Source organism: Pogoniulus pusillus, chromosome 19 (genome assembly GCF_015220805.1).
Source record: "Pogoniulus pusillus isolate bPogPus1 chromosome 19, bPogPus1.pri, whole genome shotgun sequence".
Classification (NCBI taxonomy): Eukaryota; Metazoa; Chordata; class Aves; order Piciformes; family Lybiidae; genus Pogoniulus; species Pogoniulus pusillus.
Genome location: NC_087282.1, coordinates 14,983,797 through 15,004,606, shown reverse-complemented (window position 1 = coordinate 15,004,606; position 20,810 = coordinate 14,983,797). Strand labels below are relative to the sequence as shown.

The following is a 20,810-nucleotide window of genomic DNA, read 5'->3' as shown; positions in this document are numbered from 1 at the left end:
ATGATAAAACTGAGATTTAGTAGAATTTGCCATATTAAGGACTGAAAAACATAGGTGAGAAAGAAAAACTATATATTTGGAGTATAGTGTAATTTATTTCCAAATCAGTACATTTTGGAGATGCCTGAGGCTGTTGTAGGAAGGCCAGCAGTTCTTTTGGAGCTCTGAAATGCTGCCTGGTGGGCAGAGAATCCATCCCTTAAGCCTAAGGGGAAGATGTGCATGATCACAACTCACAAACATAGCAGATTATTAAGTATGGAAGCTTGATTGTTAGATGGCATAATACACCAGTCTTTACAACTACAAATTTAGTTTGTGATACTTCCTCTTAAAGCTGATTGCTTCATCATAGTATGTGCTCAAAGAAGGGTAGATGAAGAACAATTAAAGTTGAAAGTGGTAGTATTTCGTGGTGGCAAGCCTTATTTCTTGACAAGGAGTGCAGTTTAGTACTTGAGAGATGATAGCAGCTCAAGTGGCATAAAGTGATGGGTCATGAGACTCATCATCAGTTCTTCTTATATTGGGTCTGGGATGCTCTGGAACTATTACTGTGCTTTTCAAAAATTCTCTTGTTCACTTGTGCAGTTTAATTTGCCCTTGGCTCCAATAATTGTAATTTTCTTTTCTTAATAGTTACAGTAAATTCTTAAGCAATGATCTTAGTGTTTTTAAAACATCATCAGCTGAAGTTTAGAGGCTTTAACTGACACCATAAGTAATATAATAATTATTTATTGAGCTGAGGAAAAGCTTTTCTGTGATCATTTTAACAGTATGTATAGTTTGTTTCTCTGTTGTGCTAATTTTAGTAAATCCCAGCATATATCAGAGAAATTGAGAAATGTCAGGATGGGGCAAGGACTTTTATTCAGAAATAGTGGTCATTTTTAATTTAGCATAAAAAGAATAGCAAATGTGTCTTAAGGCTGCGAAGCACATCTTTCTTTGTGTAAAAATATTACAGTTCAGTCACTTCAGTTTAGACAAGATTTGGCTTTATCTTGAGCTGACAGTGTGAGTGCTTCAGTCAAGGTGTTGGGGAGCACTGTAATATGTTGTGCTACCAAGGAATGTTCTAGTTGAGGAATTGGAGAATAAAGCTGTAGGTTAAGCCTTTGTCTTGAAGTTGCTAAGATCTGGCAAGACCTGCAGTGCTTGAGGACAGAATGCATGCTGAGGTCAGTCTCTCCTTTTGTTCTGTATTTTCTTTGGAGAAAAAATAATACAAAAAATATGGAACTGACAAGAAGTAATCTTTCTAAAAGGCAGTGGGAAGTGAAAATTGGTAATTCTAGATTAAAATCCTTAACTGAATAATTAGGTAATCATATGTTGGTTTGTTTTGATGACATCATTGCAAATTTAAAACATGTCAATCAAGGTGTAACTTGAAGGGACATTGTAGCCAGGTGGGGGTTGGTCTCTTCTGCCAGGCAAGCAGCAATAGAACAAGGGGACACAGTCTCAAGTTGTGCCGGGGAAAGTATAGGCTGGATGTTAGGAGGAAGTTCTTCACAGAGAGAGTGATTTCCCATTGGAATGGGCTGCCCAGGGAGGTGGTGGAGGCACCGTCCCTGGGGGTCTTCAAGAAAAGACTGGATGAGGCACTTAGTGCCATGGTCTAGTTGAGTGGTCAGGGCTGGGTGCCAGGTTGGACTGGATGATCTTGGAGGTCTTTTCTAACCTGGTTGATTCTGTGATTCTATGTAGTTGAACAAATGTGACAGACACAATTGTTTTTTTCTGTTCTTTTTTCCTTTTCTGATTTTATTTTCCTTCCCTTTTTTGTAGGGTGGTTGATTTATTTATTTATTTATTTTGTTTGAACTATGTAGCAAGTCTCACATTCTGTTCCATGAAGGTTATTTGCTAGTTACTTGAACTGATGTTTGGGGAGTTATCCGCTTGAGGCCCTTTAGTAGAGTTGTGGACTAAATCAAGTTGCAGAAGTAACCATGCTGGACACCTTCTAACTTCCAGGGATTGGGATGACTTTCATCTAATGATTTCCATTCCCTCCTTTGTCTCCCTTCCTCTACTCACACTCTGGTCACAGATACTGAGTTTTACTGCAGTGGTTGTACATCAACTGCGGCAATTTGAGCTGTGTTGATGTTCACTGTGAACAAGTTCTGTATTGCGAATTTGAAACCTGCCAAGTGTGTAATGGGACTCATGTTTCTTCTGACACTTCCTCAAGGCTTTAGATAGATGTGGAAAGGGTTTACGTTTATTCAGATTGTTGAGTACATAGTGGGAAATGAATGTAATTGTTTATATTTTAATACTGTGATAATTAGTGGAATGCCAACTTAAGTTGTCGGGAATGTGGTGGTGTTATATGCAGTAGCTTTTTATGGATTGTGTTCCTGTTTCTTTGCCAAAAATGATCAGTAATAATAAAGCTCTTAGATATTTATTATCCTATTTTTAATGATACCAAATTGAGGAATTGAGCTGTGACATGAAAAAGGCCTTGGTGACTTGAGGCAGAGTAGAGTAGGACTTTTCTACAATTTTGTTACTTCTGTAGGAAACTGATATGAATTATCATGCTTGAGGAAAAAGTAACAGAAGTGAATGTATATGAATGTGCCTCTGAGGATCATACTGTGAACTCAGGCAGCTTCCAGTGTCACTGACAGATGTAAATGCAAGTCAATCCAAATTTAGTGCAGAGTTACTTTTCTTAAGAAATTGGACTTTGGAATTGATTTTAATTTTAAATGCAGCCTTTATTGCTCTTGTAACCTTCGGGTGAGTTTTCAATTGTAAATTTTTCTTAATCATTAAGCTAGAAATGCAGATAGTCATTTGGGAAAAAGGAAGAAAAATAATCTTAGTGACTCTATGTCTCTGAAATTGTAATTTCTAAGATACGATAACTAATGCAGCTATACACATAGAAGGACCTGAGTCTTATGTTAATAATAAATCCTAATATATGAGAAGTCTAAAAATGTTTCACCTAAGACCAGAAATGGGAAGAAGGTGAGTACAGGTTAGTCAAGTAGAAGGCAGTAGAAGAGGAGACTGTTCTAGAACATTCCAATGAATGTATATAATTTTATAAGACATTAAGCTGTAGAGGATGGTAATTGTTTAACTTTTTACACTTCTTTCTTCCCTGGGAAGAGGTTTCCTGGGAGTTTGGAAGGAGGGAATAGGCGACTTCTTATTTTCCTGGAGTCTAGTTTATGTAACACAGAAACTACTTCTCTTGTAGCATTACTTAATACTCTGCCAGCAATGGGGCATTCAATCAGGAGTACTATTAACGCTAGATTAGCAGTTCCACAGGACACAAGAATTAAATCTCTGAACCTATCAGCTGCAGTAAGGCAGCTGTGATTTTTATTCTAAAATATTAAATACAGTCAACTTGCTGCTGTTTAGCAATGAGAATATAACACCTTTTGGGCTCTATGTTTGTTTGGTGGTCTGAACTTGGCAAATCACAGTTAGGATTTTTTTTTTGTGAGAATTACCTTTTATAAGGCAAAGAGGTTGCTTTTAAGTGATGTGGCTGTTCTGTGCTGAATTCATAGTTTATACAAAGACAGTTGGCATTTAACATTCCTAGATGCTGGATCAAAGCTATATAGTGGAACTGGTAAGTTTTCTGATAAATGTTAGGTTGACCATTTTGAATTTACATCAAAAACTAATTTTGGAGTTAATTATCAGTCTTGTACATCTTTAAAATTACCTGGCTGCTTTCTTCCCAGTTTTTAGGATTACTCAGAATGTTGCAAGTAGAAATTAAAATCTAACCTTGAAAAGTTTTTATTTTAAAATTCTGTGCAAAAATAATTGACCTATGATGTGGTTAAATTATTATGACTGGGATGTTTGAAAAGAAAGATATTTCCAATCAGCTGTGATAAGATACTAAATCAAACAGGCAGCTCAGGACAGACATGCTGCTGTTTTGCAAGGTAAATGAGCTTGCCAAGCCACTCTCCATCATTTATCAACAGTTAGGGTTCATTGGAGAGATCCTTGAAGACTGGAAGCTGGAAAATGTGGTACCCATCCACAAGAAGAGTCAGAAGGAGGACCCAGGAAATTACAGACCTGTCAGCCTGACCTCAGTGCCATTCAAGATAATGGAAAAGATCATCTTGAGTGCAATTATAGGGCACCTACAGCATGGCCAAGACGTGAGACCCAGCCAGCATGGGTTTATGAGGGGCAGGTCCTGTTTGACCACCCTGATCTCCTTTTAAGACCAGGTGACCTACCTGGTGGATGTGGGGAAGGCTGTGGATGTAGTCTACCTGAAATTCAGCAAGGGTTTTGACACTGTCTGCCATAGTGAACTCCTAGCAAAGCTGTCAGCCCGTGGCTTGGACAGGGGCACTCTGTGCTGGGTGAAGAACTGGCTAGATGGCTGGGCACAGATAGTGGTGGTGAATGGTGCCACATCCAGTTGGCAGCCAGTCACCAGTGGTGTCCCCCAGGGGTCATTACTGGGTGGCCCCACCCTGTTTACTGTCTTCACTGATGATCTGATTGAGGGGATTGAGTCCATCATCAGTAAGTTTGCAAACAACACCAAGTTGGGAGCATATGTTGATCTATTAGAGGTTAGGAGGACTCTGCAGAGTGACCTGGACATGTTGAATAGGTGGGCACAGTCCAGTGCCATGAGCTTGAACATGTCCAAGTGCAAGGTTCTGCACTTTGGCCACAACAACCCCCATGCAGTGTTACAGGCTGGGGTCAGAGTGGCTGGAGAGTAGCCAGGCAGAAAGGGACCTGGGGGTACTGATTGACAGGTGACTGAACATGAGCCAGAAGTGTGCCCAAGTGGCCAAGAAGGCAAATGGCATCCTGGCCTGTATCAGGCTGGCAGGACCAGACAAGTCATTCTGTCCTTGTACTCAGCACTGGTTAGGCCACGCCTTGAGTACTGTGTCCAGTTCTGGGCCCCTGAATTTAAGAAAAGTGTTGAGGTGCTTGAACATGTCCAGAGAAGGGCAACAAGGCTGGTGAGGGGGCTGGAGCACAAGCCATACAAGGAGAGGCTGAGGTAGCTGGGATTGCTTAGCCTGGAGAAGAGGAGGCTCAGGGGAGACCTTATTGCTCTCTACAACTACTTGTAAAGAGGTTGTACTCACGTGGAGGTTGGTCTCTTCTCCCAGGCACCCAGTGACAGAACAAAAGGACACAGTCTCAAACTGCACCAGGGCAGATTTAGGCTGGATGTTAGGAAGAAGTTCTTCACAGCAAGAGTGATTTGCATTGGAATGGTCTGCCCATGGCAGTGGAGTCACCATCCCAGGAGGTGTTTAAAAGGACACTGGATGAGGCACTTAATGCCATGGTTTAGTTAATTAGAAGATGTTAGGTGATAGGTTGGACTTGATGATCTCAAAGCTTTTTTCCAACCTGGTTAATTCTGTGATTCTTTAAATGAAATCCGTGCAGCATATGTGATAGGAGATAGATTTACTTGTAGTGTGCTTAGCTCTTTTCTGCCAGAAACAACTCCACTCCTCATGTGTAAGTGTTCCCATTGACATTTTAAGTGCCACTTCGTGTGAAGGAGAGGTTAGAGTTGTGTGACTTGTTCTTTTCTTCCTGACTACCTTTTGAGTTATCATCATTTGTCTTCGGTTTGTTTCTTATTGAATGTGATCTTTGTTATTTGTGTTTCTGTCTCAGCAAGACTAAGACTGATAGAAGAAAAACCTTTCATGACAAGTTTTGATTGTACTCTGCTTCAGTGTACTAACTGAAAAATGGTGTCATTAAAGTATCACTGAAGGGCGCTCTTAGGTGTAATACTTTGTAGAGGTTTGAATGTTTTGGAATAAAAAGTTCCATCCAACGTGGCCTTGTACACTTTCAGGAATGGGGCATTCACAGCCTCTCTGAGTAACCCGTTTCAGTGCCTCATCACCCTCACAATACATAAACTAATACAATGTTACTTTCTAATTGTCATCAGAACAGTCCTTTGCACACAGACTCTTTCTTCTACTTGCTACACTGACACAGATGAGTAATACAAACAGATTTTAAGGGTGTCTCCCATCAAATACTGCATGACAGGTTCACACACTGCTTTCAGGAAATTAAAAAAAAACCATATTACTACAGGGTAAAAAATACCATCCTTGCCCTTCTGCCTTCCAGTATATCTCAGACCTGTAGATACTGTGTAAAGCTTTCTTTTCTTAGGGTATGATTAGAAGAAGGGAATGGTTTGCAGTCCAGTCCAGGGTTAGTTCAGAGCAGCTGTGAGTTCAGTCTCTTTAAGATCTTGTTGCAATGAGGAAGTAGTTAAGCAGTGGAGTCCTTTATGTTAGTCTTCAATTTATAACAGCCCTGCTGGTCATCATGTGTTGTGACCTTTGGATTTGGGCTTATGCAGGGCAGTGCTGGTTGTGCGGTTCTTCATGCCAGAAATATTTACAATGAGAACAGACAATATTTATGTCTTACAGAGCAATTGGGAATTATATTGTCAAACTTCCTGAATTCTGCTTTCATCTGGCTTCTCAAAGTTGAAGTGACATGTGTTACTAGTTTGTGAGAACAACTGTGGAATCTTCTGGTCCTTTGCTGATGAAAGGCTCCATCATCTTGACTCATGGTGTTGTTTCCCCTGGGGGGGCTAGCTGTACAGTTCCTCGAGCCACATAGCGTTTTGTACCCTCATTTTCACATTCATTAGCCCATAGTCTTTACAGTTTGAAGATTGTTCATGTGTTGATCCATGTGTGGAAGATGTTCTAGACTTTTTGATCGTTGTTGTTGACCTCTGTAACTTTTCTAAATCTGTTTGTTTGGGTTTTGTTATTTTTTGAGAGAGGGGTGAAAAGGAAAGTGAGTGATTAGAACTGTGCTCGGAATTCAGCGTTTAGTCTGTGTTTTATAGCTTCCTTTTCCCTCCTGAAATAGCTAATTTTGTCCATTTTGGACTTCAGAGTAATTGTTTTGTCCTCCTTGTTGTGTGTAACATGAATTTGCGACAGGCTAAGAGGGGACTTGAATTGTTTCTTCTAAAACGAGAGGTTAATTGCTCTGCCTTGAAAGGGAAAGCTCCTTCAGTGTGCTTTAAAATACATGCTGCCCTGTTTACGCTAGGACTCTGCAATGTGCCGGTGAATTAGAGTACCATCTGTGCTAGTCTGAGTGTGTAAAACCTTGAGAGAAGAGTTGATGTAAAAATAAGCAGCTGTGAATCATGTTCATTTCTTTGCCTGTCTCCATGGTAATTATTTTAAATTGATTTGTCCATCTCAGTCTTTGTAACAATGCCATCCTTTTAAATACTAGCTGCTTTTTCTCCTCAGTGGTATTGATTCAGACGATATACAGACCTGTGTTACAGTTTTTGCTCAACCGTTTGGTAGTTGGAGCATTCTGTAGTGTGTCAGAAAAAACAATTACTGGTGCAATTAAAACACGTTTTGTTTGATTATTTTCTGCATATAAGGTTAGTTGTTTTTTTTTCCTAGATTTTTTTTTTAATATTTGAAGAGCAGAATTTTACTCATGAAGGTAATAGCTGTCCTTCAAAAGTAACACATGTCTTTGGTCAGGTTTCTGAATGTAAGGAAAGCAGGGAGGCATAAAATAATCTGAATGTAAAAGTCAGGATGAACTAGTGAGACTAAGTACATACCTCCTTTTGCAAACATAGTACATGAAGTGTTTAAAGAGTTTGCCAAATGCATGTGAGTAACACGGGAAAAAGTAGTTATTATAATGTAGTATATATGTTTTAGGTAAAAATATCATAGAATAATTTCCCTTCTTTAAAGTTCATAGATACATAGTGCACAATTTAAAGAACTATAGTTAATAAACAAAGTTTATTGAAAAAATAGGTAATGATGGACTAGAGAAGCACAATAAGGACTGGACACTTTCCTGAAGCCACATGGGTATTTTCAGGGTTACACATTGGCCTCTCAGAAGATCTTTTTTGGCATACGCTATTTTTTTTTTTAAGCACATAAAAAAGCATCTATTAGTGGGTTGTCATCATGTTTCTGCTGTGTTCATTTCCTCTCTAACTTGTCCTGATGAGCTGAAGTTACTTGCTTTTTAAATGCAAAACTTGAGAAAATCTTGGATTTGATTTAAACAGTATCCACTAAGAAAATGTCTTCAGGTGCACAAAGTTAAATTTAATTGCTGCCTCTTCCTCACTGTGCTTTTATTAGAGTCCTGTATCACTTGGGAAAAACAGTTTGTGTGTGTCTGTATATGTTGTAAACTCTTATTGAGGCTGAATGTAATTAAACATACAATTAAGGAGATCAGAGGAATAAGTGATTGTATAATAAGAACTTGCACTGGAACTAAAATATTTGGAATCAGTACATTTATTTGTGTTGCACTGGCCGCAAGCCCCTCTTCTATCCAACCTGGTTGATTCTATGATTCTGTGCTTCTGTGCTCAGTAGCATGATCCAGGCCTCGATATTCACTTGCTGTTGCTGCAGCAAGTACAAGCAATTAATCTGAATACACATCAGAGGCTTTTTCCCAGCCCTGCAACACCTCAAAGGAACATGGTTGGTGAATTATGTAATCTGATTTGTCCACAAAGCAGACATATTCTTCAAATGTTCTCATTCGGAGTGATTTGATGGCAATTTGTGTTGTAGGGTGGCAGTGAAATAATCTATTGTGAATTTGTTTTAGCATCAGGAGTAAGAAACATGATCCCTTTTTTTTTCCCTCCCATAATACTTAATGGACAGTAGGCTAATGCCTCTCCTTTGCAGTGGTGGACAATATAAAAAAAATAGGTTTTTTTATCACTGAACACTTGCATAATAATCTCTTTATAGTAAAGCTTGCTGATAGGAAATTTAAGTTGCTGTGAGAGGTTTTGGACAGTCATATCAAAAGCTTATGCTTATCCTCTAAATTTAGATGGGGCACTGCTCCAAATCAACAATACTGTATTACAAAAATATGAATCAAATCCTGTTTATGGTAGGAGAATGGCCTGTAAAGAAAATTAAATGTGCTGCTCCACTGGTATTCAGTTACTTTCAGTCTTGTGAAACAGCTAGTCAATAACTGGTGAAATTTTCACAATACTTCAATGATACTTTATGGAGCATGGTAAGATGTAGTTAGACATGACTATGAAACTTATGCATAGAGCAGATACTATGGTAGCCTTACTTTGGGAAATATTTTGAGGCTTTTACAGACAGCCATCTTGCATGAGGATAAAGGGAGCTGCTGTAGTAAAATGGTAGGTAATGCAGTAATCTAGTTTATGACAGACTTTTTATAATAAGAATATCACACAGAGTAGAATTTGACTTGTTTCCTAGGCACTGGCAGGAGCTGAAACCAAAATGCTACTCATGCTGCTCAAAACCGTTCGTATGTGGGTAATGTGAAACCTTTTTATTTGTTCAAGATTTTCCATACATCTTAGCTCTGCTGAAAAGTAAATTCTTCTGGTCTGTTACATACAGAATTGGAAAGGAAAGATACAGTAAATGAAGTCTAAAAGAGATTATATCATTAATTTAAATTTGTTTCTAACATTTCAGATTTTTCTTCTTGCCTGTCCTCCCTGTCGGACTGCAATGATTCTCTTCAGGTAATGCCTCTTCCCTACTATATTTCTGCTGTCTTGCCTGCCTAATGTATTTTAGATATTAATCACAAGTTAAGTCATAAAATATTAAAATGTATATCTAATTCAAAAGGTGTATTGGTTGGATTGAAAAATCATAGAATCATGGAATAGTTTGGGTTGGAAGGGACCTTTAAAGGTCATTGAGTCTAACTTCTTCCTCAGCAGGGACATCTTCAACTAGATCAGGTTAGTTCTGTTCAACCTGACCTGGAGCGTTCCCCAGGATGGGGCATCTACCACCTCTCCTGAGAAACCTGTGGTATAAAAGATGTCCTCCTTGTATCTAAATCTCCCTCTTCGTTTAAAAACATCACCCCTTGTCCTGTCACCACTGGCCACGCTAAAAAGGTTGTCCCCATCTTTCTGTTCATCGCCTTTAGTAATTGAGATCACAAGAACGTCTCCTCAGAGCCATCTCTTCTCCAGTTGAGAAACTCCAACTCTCTCATCTTTTCTTTGTATGAGAGATGTTCCATCCTCTGATATTTTTTTTCTGCCTTCTGAACAGAGTAGGCCACAGTATTTGTTGTTTTTCAGAAAGAGCATATAAACTGTCTGAAAAACTGTTTTGAAATTGTAATATCTTTATACCCCCACAAGTTACTTCTTATTCTTAAGGGTTTGACAGGCATTGGTTGTAGACAGTTTGTTCTTTACTTGGTGTCTTATGTAAACTGAAACATTATAGATACTATTTTTGTGTTCTTTTGATGCAAGTAGTTCAGAATAAGATGACTGAAAGGTGTACAAAATGCAGTATTATAATACCACCTTCATGCCTTATTCTTTGCTTAAGACTTGCTGTTACATTTTAACAAATGCAATTTGTTTAAGAGACCTCTGTCAGATTTTTGCAGCTTTACAAATGTATAGATAGAAGTAAGAACCTTTGTCAAATATGCTATTTTAATTTCTGAAAGACAAGCAGCAAAATTCCAACTATTAACCAGCTTGCATCATGAACAGGGTTAACAAAAATGGACAGTCTAGGCTTTCTAGGAATCCAAAGCTCGTTACAGCAAATGGTCCTACTTTAGTAAATTATTTAAGTGTGTATTGAAAGACAGGTTTTTGTCCTGATCAATTCACTTAACAGAGTCTTTATTCAAATTCAGACCAAAATAATTTTCTTAAACCTCTTGCTACCTTTTATTGAAGAGATACTACATAAAATATGTGAAATAATTTCTGTGGAAATAATATCACATCCCTTTTTCTAAGGTTGCAGATGCATATGCTGAATGGAGCCCTCTTGGCATTGCTGTTTCCTGTAGTTAACACACGCCTGGTGAGTGCACTGCATTTTTCTTCCTCTTTTTTTTAACCCATTTCTTAAAGATTGTTTTATGGCAATATGTTAGACCTTTACTTTGCTTGGCCTTCTTACAGTTCATTTTATCAGGCTGTTGGTTCCTGGTAGGTCACTACAGTAGAGTCAAAATACCAATCTTGGATGTTTGGGGTTTTTTTTTGTGTGTTTATCAATCAGCATGACAAGCTAACACTGCTGTGTTTTAAGTGTTATCTACAAAGTAGCCCTCAATTTAATGGCTTTGAAAAGGGCTGTCATGGGTTACTGTTGTGGCCAGTAGTCAAAATCCATTTTCAGAATTTTCAGATTTTATGTAGGTTCTTCAGGCATGGAAACTGCTAAAAGCAGTTTGCAAAGGCTGACTGTTTTAAGGTGAAGTATAAAAACCTGCATCTGCGCTGAACTTTATGGATGATGTGCTATGTTTATTGGCTAGGTCACCTGAAAACTGCCAGTTCTATTGTCAGTTTGGAAATAGTTTATTTTTTTTCCCCCTCCTTTTAAGCTATGACATTTTGCACCAAGACACAGTTTAGTTGCTAGAAGGAGGATAATACACTTGCAGGCTTTCACATGGTAAGAGTAATCTTCCACAAAGTGTGAAACAGACATACAGTCAGTTGGACCATATTTTTTCAGATTTCAGTGGATTTAGTGGAATAACCACAGAGTTCTTCTAAGATTTATGATGCTTTTCCTGATCTGATAATTACCTATATTCTTTCCTATACTGTAATGGTTTATGTGGAGTTTGCAATTAAGTTTTAATGGAACTTGATATTGCTTGAAATGGCATCAAATGAACAAAACGTAGGGGTTTTTTTTATGGATAAGGAAAAGTCTTTATTTTTGTATTTCAGACTATCCAGTTTTTAAGTAAATGTAAACTTCACCATAACAAAATTAATTTTCTGGGTAGCCATTTAAAAATGTTGAAATATTTAATAAATCATTGGCTTGTATTTAGTCTGTCATTATCATAGCTCTCACTTATGTTAGGACAGTGGTGATTAACAGTAAAAAACAGACTACTTAAAAAACTTTCTCCTGAAATTAGAGGTAGAGGAGCCAAGTGATAATGTCTAAGAGCAAATATTTTATGAATAAATACAGTATAGGATAGTTTTGGCCTAACAGCTGCTTGCTATGCGATTATTTTTTTCATTGTTTCTTCCAGCACGTGATAATGTGGGTAATGTTTTATAGCACTGCTGCTTTGACCCAGATTCTCTTGTGGTAGACACATTCTGTTCTGCAGCTGTCATTGTAGTCATTTTCACTGACATTGGCCTGAAAACATGAAATATCTCTTGAAAGTATTATGACTTTTTAAAGTTCCTACTAAGTTTTGTCCACACTATCTGCTCTGCTTTGTGATATCTAAGTGAAAAAAATTTGATTCAGTCAAGAATTGTTGTCTCCATGCCTCAACTTTTTTATTTCTGTTTTACATTTTAAGTCATATATTTTAATGTGTACATTTCATACACAAATGTCTACTTGGTTACATCTGTAAAGAGTTGCAATATACAGTGTGTGGCAAAGAGCATGAAAAATTTGGTATTGAATCCAACAGTAGTTTAGAAGTGAGGCGGGAGATGATGTCTGGGGCAGGGAGAGTTCTGAGGCGGGAGAAAACCAGGCTGCAGATGTCCCATTGCTGCAAGAGATTGTACCAAATGGACATATTGCTGTAAGCAGTGAAATGGCTTGCAGTCACCTTCATAGTGTGAAATGTGCATTATCCTTAGCAGTTACTTAATATACAGCTGGATGTTGTCTTGTAGGTGGTTGTCTCCTAAATCTCTCTTTCCTTTGAGGTGTCTATTAGTTATCCTACAGACAGCAGATGTTTGCTGTCGAGCTGTAGGCTCTGGAGAAGTCAACTAGTAAATTTTTATAGAGATGAAAGCAGAGTGAAATGCAGGAAAAAGTATTAGATGTACAATTTTATTTGTACATATCAATAATCTGAAAGGACCAAAGGACAGAAAATGCATAATGAAAAATGACTAATCTGCCAGCTGATGGATGTTTAGGAACTAGTGAGTGTCAGGATTTTGGTTCTAAGTCTTGAACTGTTCAAGAACATCTCTTAGTACACTTTGTGGTCAAGTCTGTTAAAGTCACACCTTTGCTACCTGTTATGTTAATGCTTTGTAAGTATTCTCTTTGTATATGTGATATAAATTACCCCTTTTTTTTTTAAACTCATCTACTGTAATTTGACAATTTCCATTTTCTCATGATGTATCTAGTTTTTTTTTTTTTTTCTTTTTGGAGCCTCAATAATAATAAAAAAAATCTTAAATATTAGTCTGTTGCCAGTAGAAATGGAGAGTTGACATATTAATTGAAACTACAGTCGGAGGTTTCTACCATCTATTGTTTTAACCTTTTAGTGACACTACTTATTAAAAACCTTGTTGGACTGTAGTGGGCACCTGGGATACTGTTCAAAAAAGTGTAGCCTGAAAGATGAGGTCAGTCTATTTTTGTTCTTTGCAAGAAAATATTTTCCTGCCTTGGCATGAAGTTGAGGTGCCAGAAATTAACAGTCTTGAGTAACAGATGTACCCACTTGTATTTATTTGGCAACTATTCCGGTTCTCTGCTACATTATTTACCATGTGCTGATGAAATTAAATTTTGTGTCTTGGAATAGTCATTGGATACAGACAAAACAGTTTGTTTCATATTCAGTTAATATTTTTGTGAGTTCTTTCTAACCTTTCAGAAATAAAGGGGGTTTAATTTTCTCTTATTTTCGTTTCTTATGATGTGAGTCATTCTTGGTCAGCATTAACAATTCACAGGGAGCACAAGACAAACTTTTATGACCCTTCAGTAAAAAAAGGTGATGACGCTCAAGGAATCTGATTATTAGATTTCCAAGTGCTTGAAGAGTAACTGCTTTTGTTTGAACTTTCATATTGCATTAATCAAATTTTAAAGGAAACACTTTCCACTGGTTTAAGAGTGGTGTTTTTTGCAAGCTGATGTCCTGAAAATGTTGATATAGATAAAGTAAAATAGTGGACATGTCCCAGAGGTGTTGGATTTGCCATCTCTGCTCACATGGCTAAGATAGTTTCATTTTAGTGTTTTCAGAAGGTGCTGTGTTCTATTATTGGAACTATTTGGCTTGAAGGGTATGCATTCTGTTGTAAGATCAGAACCATACTCTGAGCAGTACCAATGTTAAAAGCTATGAATGGGTGAAGCAGATTTTTTTGCCACAAGTAATAATTTATATGTATGTATTCATACTGCTAAAGGAGCCCAGAATATATCTTAGTAGAAGAAATAAGTAATTTGTCCTTTTGTCTTGTACCATTAGTTGCTGTAAGAGAAATAAGGTGAAATGGAGGAAAAAGTGCTGCTGGCAGTTAGTAATGGGTGAAGGAATTTGAAAAAAAACCCCAGCCGATAAATTGACAATGAAGGTCCAGAGTTCAGATGACTCTCGGTGATGAATACCCAGTGACTGAATCTCTGGGAATGGATGTGGTTGAAGACATGGTACCGTGAATGTTACTGGTTTGTTACTAGGGAAATACTGAATGCTGCTCTTGAGGATGGCTGCTTGTTTTCCACAGTGGCATGTGATGGAAGAGGATAAGTCTAAGAATCACAGAATGTTTTTGGTTGGAAAAGACCTTTAAGGTCCTTGAGTCTGGCCATTATCTAACTCTACCAAGTGTGGTGCTAAACCAGTTTCCTGATGACGTGCTTACTATTTCCTTAGAGAGATTCTTTAAATTCTAGATTGATGGGTGATCCTTTCATATAAAAGGTACCTACATCTCTGCTGTGAGTGACTGCTGCTGAAACAACTATTTTTAGTCGCAGAGGATTGGAGCTAGGTGAATCAGTTCTTCTTCCGTCTCTGTTCGTTTTCTGTTTGCTGTAGACTGACTCTACAACTTGGGTGCTTGGCTGTACAGAAGAGCTTTTGCAGCTCTATACTAGGAAATGCACTTGCGTAATTAGCCCAGCTTCAGAACAAGCAAGCTTTTCTAATGAAAAAAGGATGTTTTGTTTTACATACAAAAAATATTGTCAAGACAACTGCAGCAAAACAAGTGTTACTCTGTTCTCAGAAGTGTCCTGAGGGTAGTGTTTGTGTAACTGACCCTCACAACTTTGCGAATGTAGAAGCCCTTATGAAACCAGACACTAAACAGAGAATGCTCCTTGGCAGGAGTGAGTCCTCGCGTTGTGTTGTTTATATCAGGAGCTATTATTTCTGAAGTGTGCCTGTTCCAGCTGGGAGAGGTACAGCTTTTTCTTCAGTTAGGGAAAGTGCTTCAGCCTCATTCAATATAATCTTGATTCCCTCACTTTACCCTCTGTGTCTTTCAGCAAGGAGTAGGAAAGGTTCAGGTTCAGGAAAACTCACAACTTCTGTGGATTTCTTGCTGTTGTGCTTGGTTTTATGTTCAAAATGCTTGGAATAAAAAGACCCAACAGATTGTATGGAGGTTTTTTTTATCTTAGTCTCCCAAGAGTTGGATGAACATCTTGGAGGTGGTAGTCAGGACACTGACAGTGTTCAACTGAGAAATGCCAGGACTAGCAGAAACCAGATGTTGGATTTTAGCATCTTTTACAATCAAAATAGGATATGAGAGGAGTTGATGAATTGCAAAGATGAAAATCTTAATTAGTAGCTGTTTATTGAATGGCACAGTGGAAGAAAACCAAACTGTTTCAGCCTCTCCACTTCTATTGTTGCAGAAATTTTTTTTTACTCTTTCTGCTTTGGTGCTGTGACTTCAGTGTCTCAGAATAGTAATGGAAAAGGAGGGCGCTTTTTTTCTTTTTGTTATTTTAAGTGAACTGCAACAAGAGGTTGAAATCAGAAGTTTAAACTTGATTTTTTCTGCTACTGTTCAATTATAAATGTGCTTTTAGGTTAACAAAGACATTTACAGATGGGCATTACTTTAAAATACAGTGCATCATCTTTTCTGACTGATAAAGAGCTACGATTAGTTGAGTCTAGATTAAGAGGCTCAAATTAAACTCAGAGTTGTGGTTCAAGTTATTTTTAGCACAGTCTAGCTGACCTCCAAGTAACACAAATTGAACTCTTAAACACACAGATGACTAATACAGTAACTTCCAAAAGTTGTCTGCAGGTGAGAAATACCTGATTTACTGTTAAGTAGCTTGTTTACATACATCTTTCTGCAGCTTTTCTTTAAAACCAATTAGATACTGGTTATTTTATACTTGAAGTGTAGCAATTTCACATATGCATGCAGTTTGCTGTAAGGTGGGTGTTTTGATTTTTCACAGGCCTCCTCAGTAATTGTTTTGACATATTTATTTATATACTTACATATACAAGTTTATAGTGTTCTGTTATTTGCAAGATAGCCATTATCTTTTCTTCCTAAATAGGCATCTGTCATGTGGGTTATGTATAGTTTGTGGTTGGATTTCTTTAGGATTTCGTATCATTATTTGTAATTCTTACTAACTAAGGGAAAGTAGTGATCTTATATTATTCCTTCTTTCATGTACTTCTGTCTAATTTTGAGAACTGTCTACTTGCAGTACTGCATTGCCTTTGTGGCAGGAAGAGTGGCATGGGTGCAGTTAGCTGCACTTTAAAAGCAGTGCCCATTAATGTAATCTCTTTAATATGCATAGATGATTAAAATGTCTGAAGGGACTGTCATGGGTCACTTGCAACTCAGTTGTTAGTGATGAAAAATATTTACAAATATTTTCCTTATTCTACAGCTTCCATTTGAAATGGAAATTTATTACATCCAGCATGTGATGCTTTATGTTGTGCCCATCTACCTGCTGCAGAAAGGAGGTAGGTTGGCTATTTATTCTATACCTATTGAATTGGTCTCATGCAATTAAATAGCTGTGCTTAATGGCTACCACAGACTTTGCTCTTTTCTACCATTTTTCTCCATGTTACTTAACAGTTTCTGGTGTTATGATGGAGTTGTAATCCAGGTAACAGACACTCTAGTAGGAATGAAAAGATGGCCTTTTGTATTGGCATAATCATCACCATCTTCTTGAGTAGCATCTCTGGCATTTTGCAGTATTCTAACTTGTTTGTGGGACATGTTTTTAAGATGCTTGCCATCTTGGATGTCTCTTTCGAAGTACTGCAACTTAAAACGAGGTAAAAAAAACCGAATACTGTTATATCCCCTTGTAAATATTTGTTAGCTAGTTAGATAAATCCCTGAAATTCTGAAGTTCTAATGAAATGTAGTGACACATTTTAATGGAATGAACTAGCTTATTTGTTATCTCTTCCGGCAAGATTACAGTCTTGCAGTCATTTACCCCAGAAGAGTTCACTATGTCTGGGAATCCCGCATTGTTCCACTGGCCACTGTTAACATCGTTAACTGTGCTCTTTAGAAGGGAATGCTGCATATATTCATCTGGTGTGATACTCTGCTCCCCTCTAGCGGTGGCTTAACTCCAGCTGCATTTTCTAGTAGAACTAAGTTGTTTCATCTAGCAAATAAAAGATGATAGTTTATGGTGTTTCAGTAGCCTTTGATAGATTAGAAAATGATAGTTCACTTTTTTGCCCTTTATTAGTTTACCAGTGTTTGCTGCTATCTAATGTTGTTGTGATAGCAGTGACATTTCCAAAAGAACTGTGTTGACTAAATATAAAAGTATCAGTTAATATTTTGTCATTTCATTTTTACCATTGTTTAAAGTAATTTCAGAGTAGTTGATACCCTTTATCCTAACTTGTGAAAATTGTTCTTTTTTTGTCTTTAACACTGATCAGCATGCAGCTTCTGTGTTTGAAATAGAAATTTCTATCAGTGAATCTGTGATGGGAAGAAGTGAAGGGTAGTGAAATGGGAAAAATGAAAAAGGATGGATTATATATGTTAAAATATACTACTGGAGTTTCATTTGGAATCTGCCAGTATTATGATGGCCCCACTAACATCTCAGTCATAATATTAACATTTCACAAGGGAAGAATGAGCAGAACACCTGAAGACTTGACCTGAGGCTCATTCTGTACAGAACAACATATCCAAGTTTGCCATGTTGCACTGACAGCATCACCTTTGCATCCCCTCCCATGTATAAGTATGGGGCTTTACCATGCTTAGGACTGAATCGATGGAGCGAGGTGATTCTGAACTCAGGCTTCAGTGTGGTAGAGGGAACTCAGTGAAGTCTGAGGATGTATTAAGACCTTGTTCTCTCTTCTTCTTCCCTCTCCCTCCCTTCTTTACTGAGTTAATATCAATTTCTGTACCTCTCTTTCTAATGTATTTTCTTTCCAAGTGTATATATGCGTGTATACATATTGTGTGTGTGAAGCTAGACAAAATAAATACTTAGGCACTCTGGCTCAGCTTGCTCTTGGCTGCAGTAAGTGAGTCATGCTAAATAGGTGTAGTGCAGATACAACAGGCCAGCATGGAAGATTCTTAACTCAAGGCAGTTCATCCACGAAGTATATCTGCAGTTGGAAGCTTTTTTGCTGAGAGAATCTCACCTTGTATCACCTCTGAACCCTGCCAAAAATTATAATATGCATCTAGGCAGACAGTGTTCCTGAAATAGCTGGATGGGCTGAACCAGAGCTGCAGGTCATTATGTTGTCTTGTCCTCAGCAGTTAAGTCTCCTGCCTCCCCATCAAAAAAAAAAAAAAGTGAGTAGTTTTGTAACTTCTGGATTACTGTTGCATCATCTGAGTGCTAGGACGGGCAAAAGGGAGGTGCAGTCGATGCATTGCCAAGGTGAAAGGAAGAACACAGGAAACACAGCAGTGCGGATTTAGACTATGGAACCAACCTCTTCACTGAAAATCTCCTGAAATCACTTTCGTCTGCAGAGATGCTCTTCAGAAACATATGAGTATGCTTAGATAATTATGCTTTATGCTGCTGGGATACAGGTTGCTGGTAGAGAGCTTAGGGAGATAGGAGCTGAGGAAGCGTAATGCTTCAAACTGCCACAGCTATTACAACAGGGCTTTACACACTTACTGCCTAAGGTAAATATTGGAGACCTTCACTACTTAAATTTTCTATTCTTCATGGAAAAAAAAAATCTGGTTTGCACTTCATCAGCCTTAGAGACTTGGAGTTCTTGCATGTCTTGGTCCTTAAGCTGGCTTGCCCAGATTTTTTGATAGATTTGACAAGATGATATGTGCACCTGATCTCAGGAAATAACAATTTCACTGTGATTAGACTTCAGTATGATTTGAAACTCGGGGGACTGGGAGCAAATGATGTAATTCCACAACAGTTTGAAATAAGGGTCAATTTATAGCAGCTCTCTAGCAGAGGAGTACAGGAGTTAAGTCTTTGTGTTTTGAGATTCCAAGCATTTTTTAGTTGCCTTGATAATTTAAGTAGAAAAAGATGTGGATGTTGAGTTTTTTTTTTTTTTTCGGATTTTGTCATTTTAAGGAGCAATCTGATGTATGACCAGCTGCATTTGGGGTTCAGGATTATTACCTATGCTTCATCAGAGGCCTTGGTACTGGTGGCACTGCATAGTTGTGTGGTTCTGACACTGTAGCCTGCAGGGGGGGATAGTCTCCAGCAGCTGCCCTGTCAAAATGGCTGTGCCAGTTCTTAAAATTTGCAACTCAAAGGCAGATTGTCGACGTTGTGGAGACAGTAAATTGATTTGTTTTTTTTTTGCTGAAGAGTTTTGTTTGTTTTTTATTTGGTTAGTGGTTGGCTGGTTGGGGGGTTTTTTGGTGTTTGTGTGCGTGTTTCATTGTGGGTTTTTTTGGCCCCCCCCCCCCCCTCTTTTTTTTTTTTTTTGAGATGGGAGGATCTTCCTGTGGAGCCCAAATTGACAGTAGTGGACTTAAAAGTCTGTGGTCTGGCCCTATGTATTTTAAGAGATGATTCACTGTCATACAGCTGTGGTCAGGTGGACATATATGCTCTAAATAATTAAGCAGCTGAGTTGTTTGCTGTGAGTAGTCAAAATTTTCAGATTATAAAACAAGTGCTGTGTTTTTATAAGCAGTAAAGAAGTGGTCTTGCTGACTCAAGTCATAAAGCCCTTTGCTTTTTTGATCTAAGTGTCTCAGAAGTCGCATCAGATGAGTTGAAGTTCTGTGGCACCGTCAGAAAGCCAATAGAAGTTGTTGATTTGTTTTTTCCCCCTCTTGTGGAACATGCCTCTGTCACACTGCAGAAGAGGGGAGACGCAGCTCTGTTAGCCAGCTGTCTTAAGCAGAGTGCAGTGTTTCTTAATGAGAAGCTGGGCTGAGTTGTAAGATGTAGAACACAGATACCGAGTACAGACAAAGGATCATTTTTCCTGTAGCTGTAAATTAGGAAAGTGCAATTAAAGCAACTGAGGATACAAACTTGCTGGCATGAGTGAGGGATTACCGTATTTAAAGACATTTCTATCCGTTGTACCTTTCTCAGACATTTCCCCACTTTGTGACCCTTACCTATATTTAGCTATATCTGTCTGTAGGTCCTTGACTCCTTTTAAATGGGGTTATAAAGCAGGCTTGATTATATACTTAATCAGTAATCCAGGGAGAAAAAAATTCACTATGTATTTGAGTGTAGTTAGGTGGTCATAAATCTGCTTTATCTCCATCCTCATTGAAATAATGTGTGGTATGACTCTTTCACTGAGACTCAATTCTTGTGTGGTGTAATTCTGCTCTCCTGCTGGCAGATTCCATGGTCCTATTCCAGCTTTTTTCCACCTTCTGAATTCCACGCATTAGGTGTAAGTGCTAATGGTGCTTGTATGTGACACCTTGAGCAGTGGGGTGGCTGGGCCACACTCTGCAGCTGGAGGTGTGTGCTGCAGCTGTGTCTGCAGTCTCTCTTGCAGCTTCATTATTTCAGGAT

At 38.1% G+C, this 20,810-nt stretch overlaps 1 protein-coding gene across 3 annotated transcripts in view; it reads left to right on the top strand.

The window, feature by feature from the left end:
• The window catches only part of TMEM164 (transmembrane protein 164), a 32,412-nt gene that overhangs the window by 5,771 nt on the left and 5,831 nt on the right, over window positions 1-20,810 (top strand). For all 3 annotated transcript variants that reach the window (XM_064159427.1, XM_064159428.1, XM_064159429.1), the window contains 3 exons: window positions 9,546-9,595; window positions 10,856-10,922; window positions 16,701-16,779. In XM_064159427.1, coding sequence (XP_064015497.1) covers window positions 9,546-9,595; window positions 10,856-10,922; window positions 16,701-16,779 — 196 coding nt within the window. The remainder of the gene's footprint in view (window positions 1-9,545; window positions 9,596-10,855; window positions 10,923-16,700; window positions 16,780-20,810) is intronic.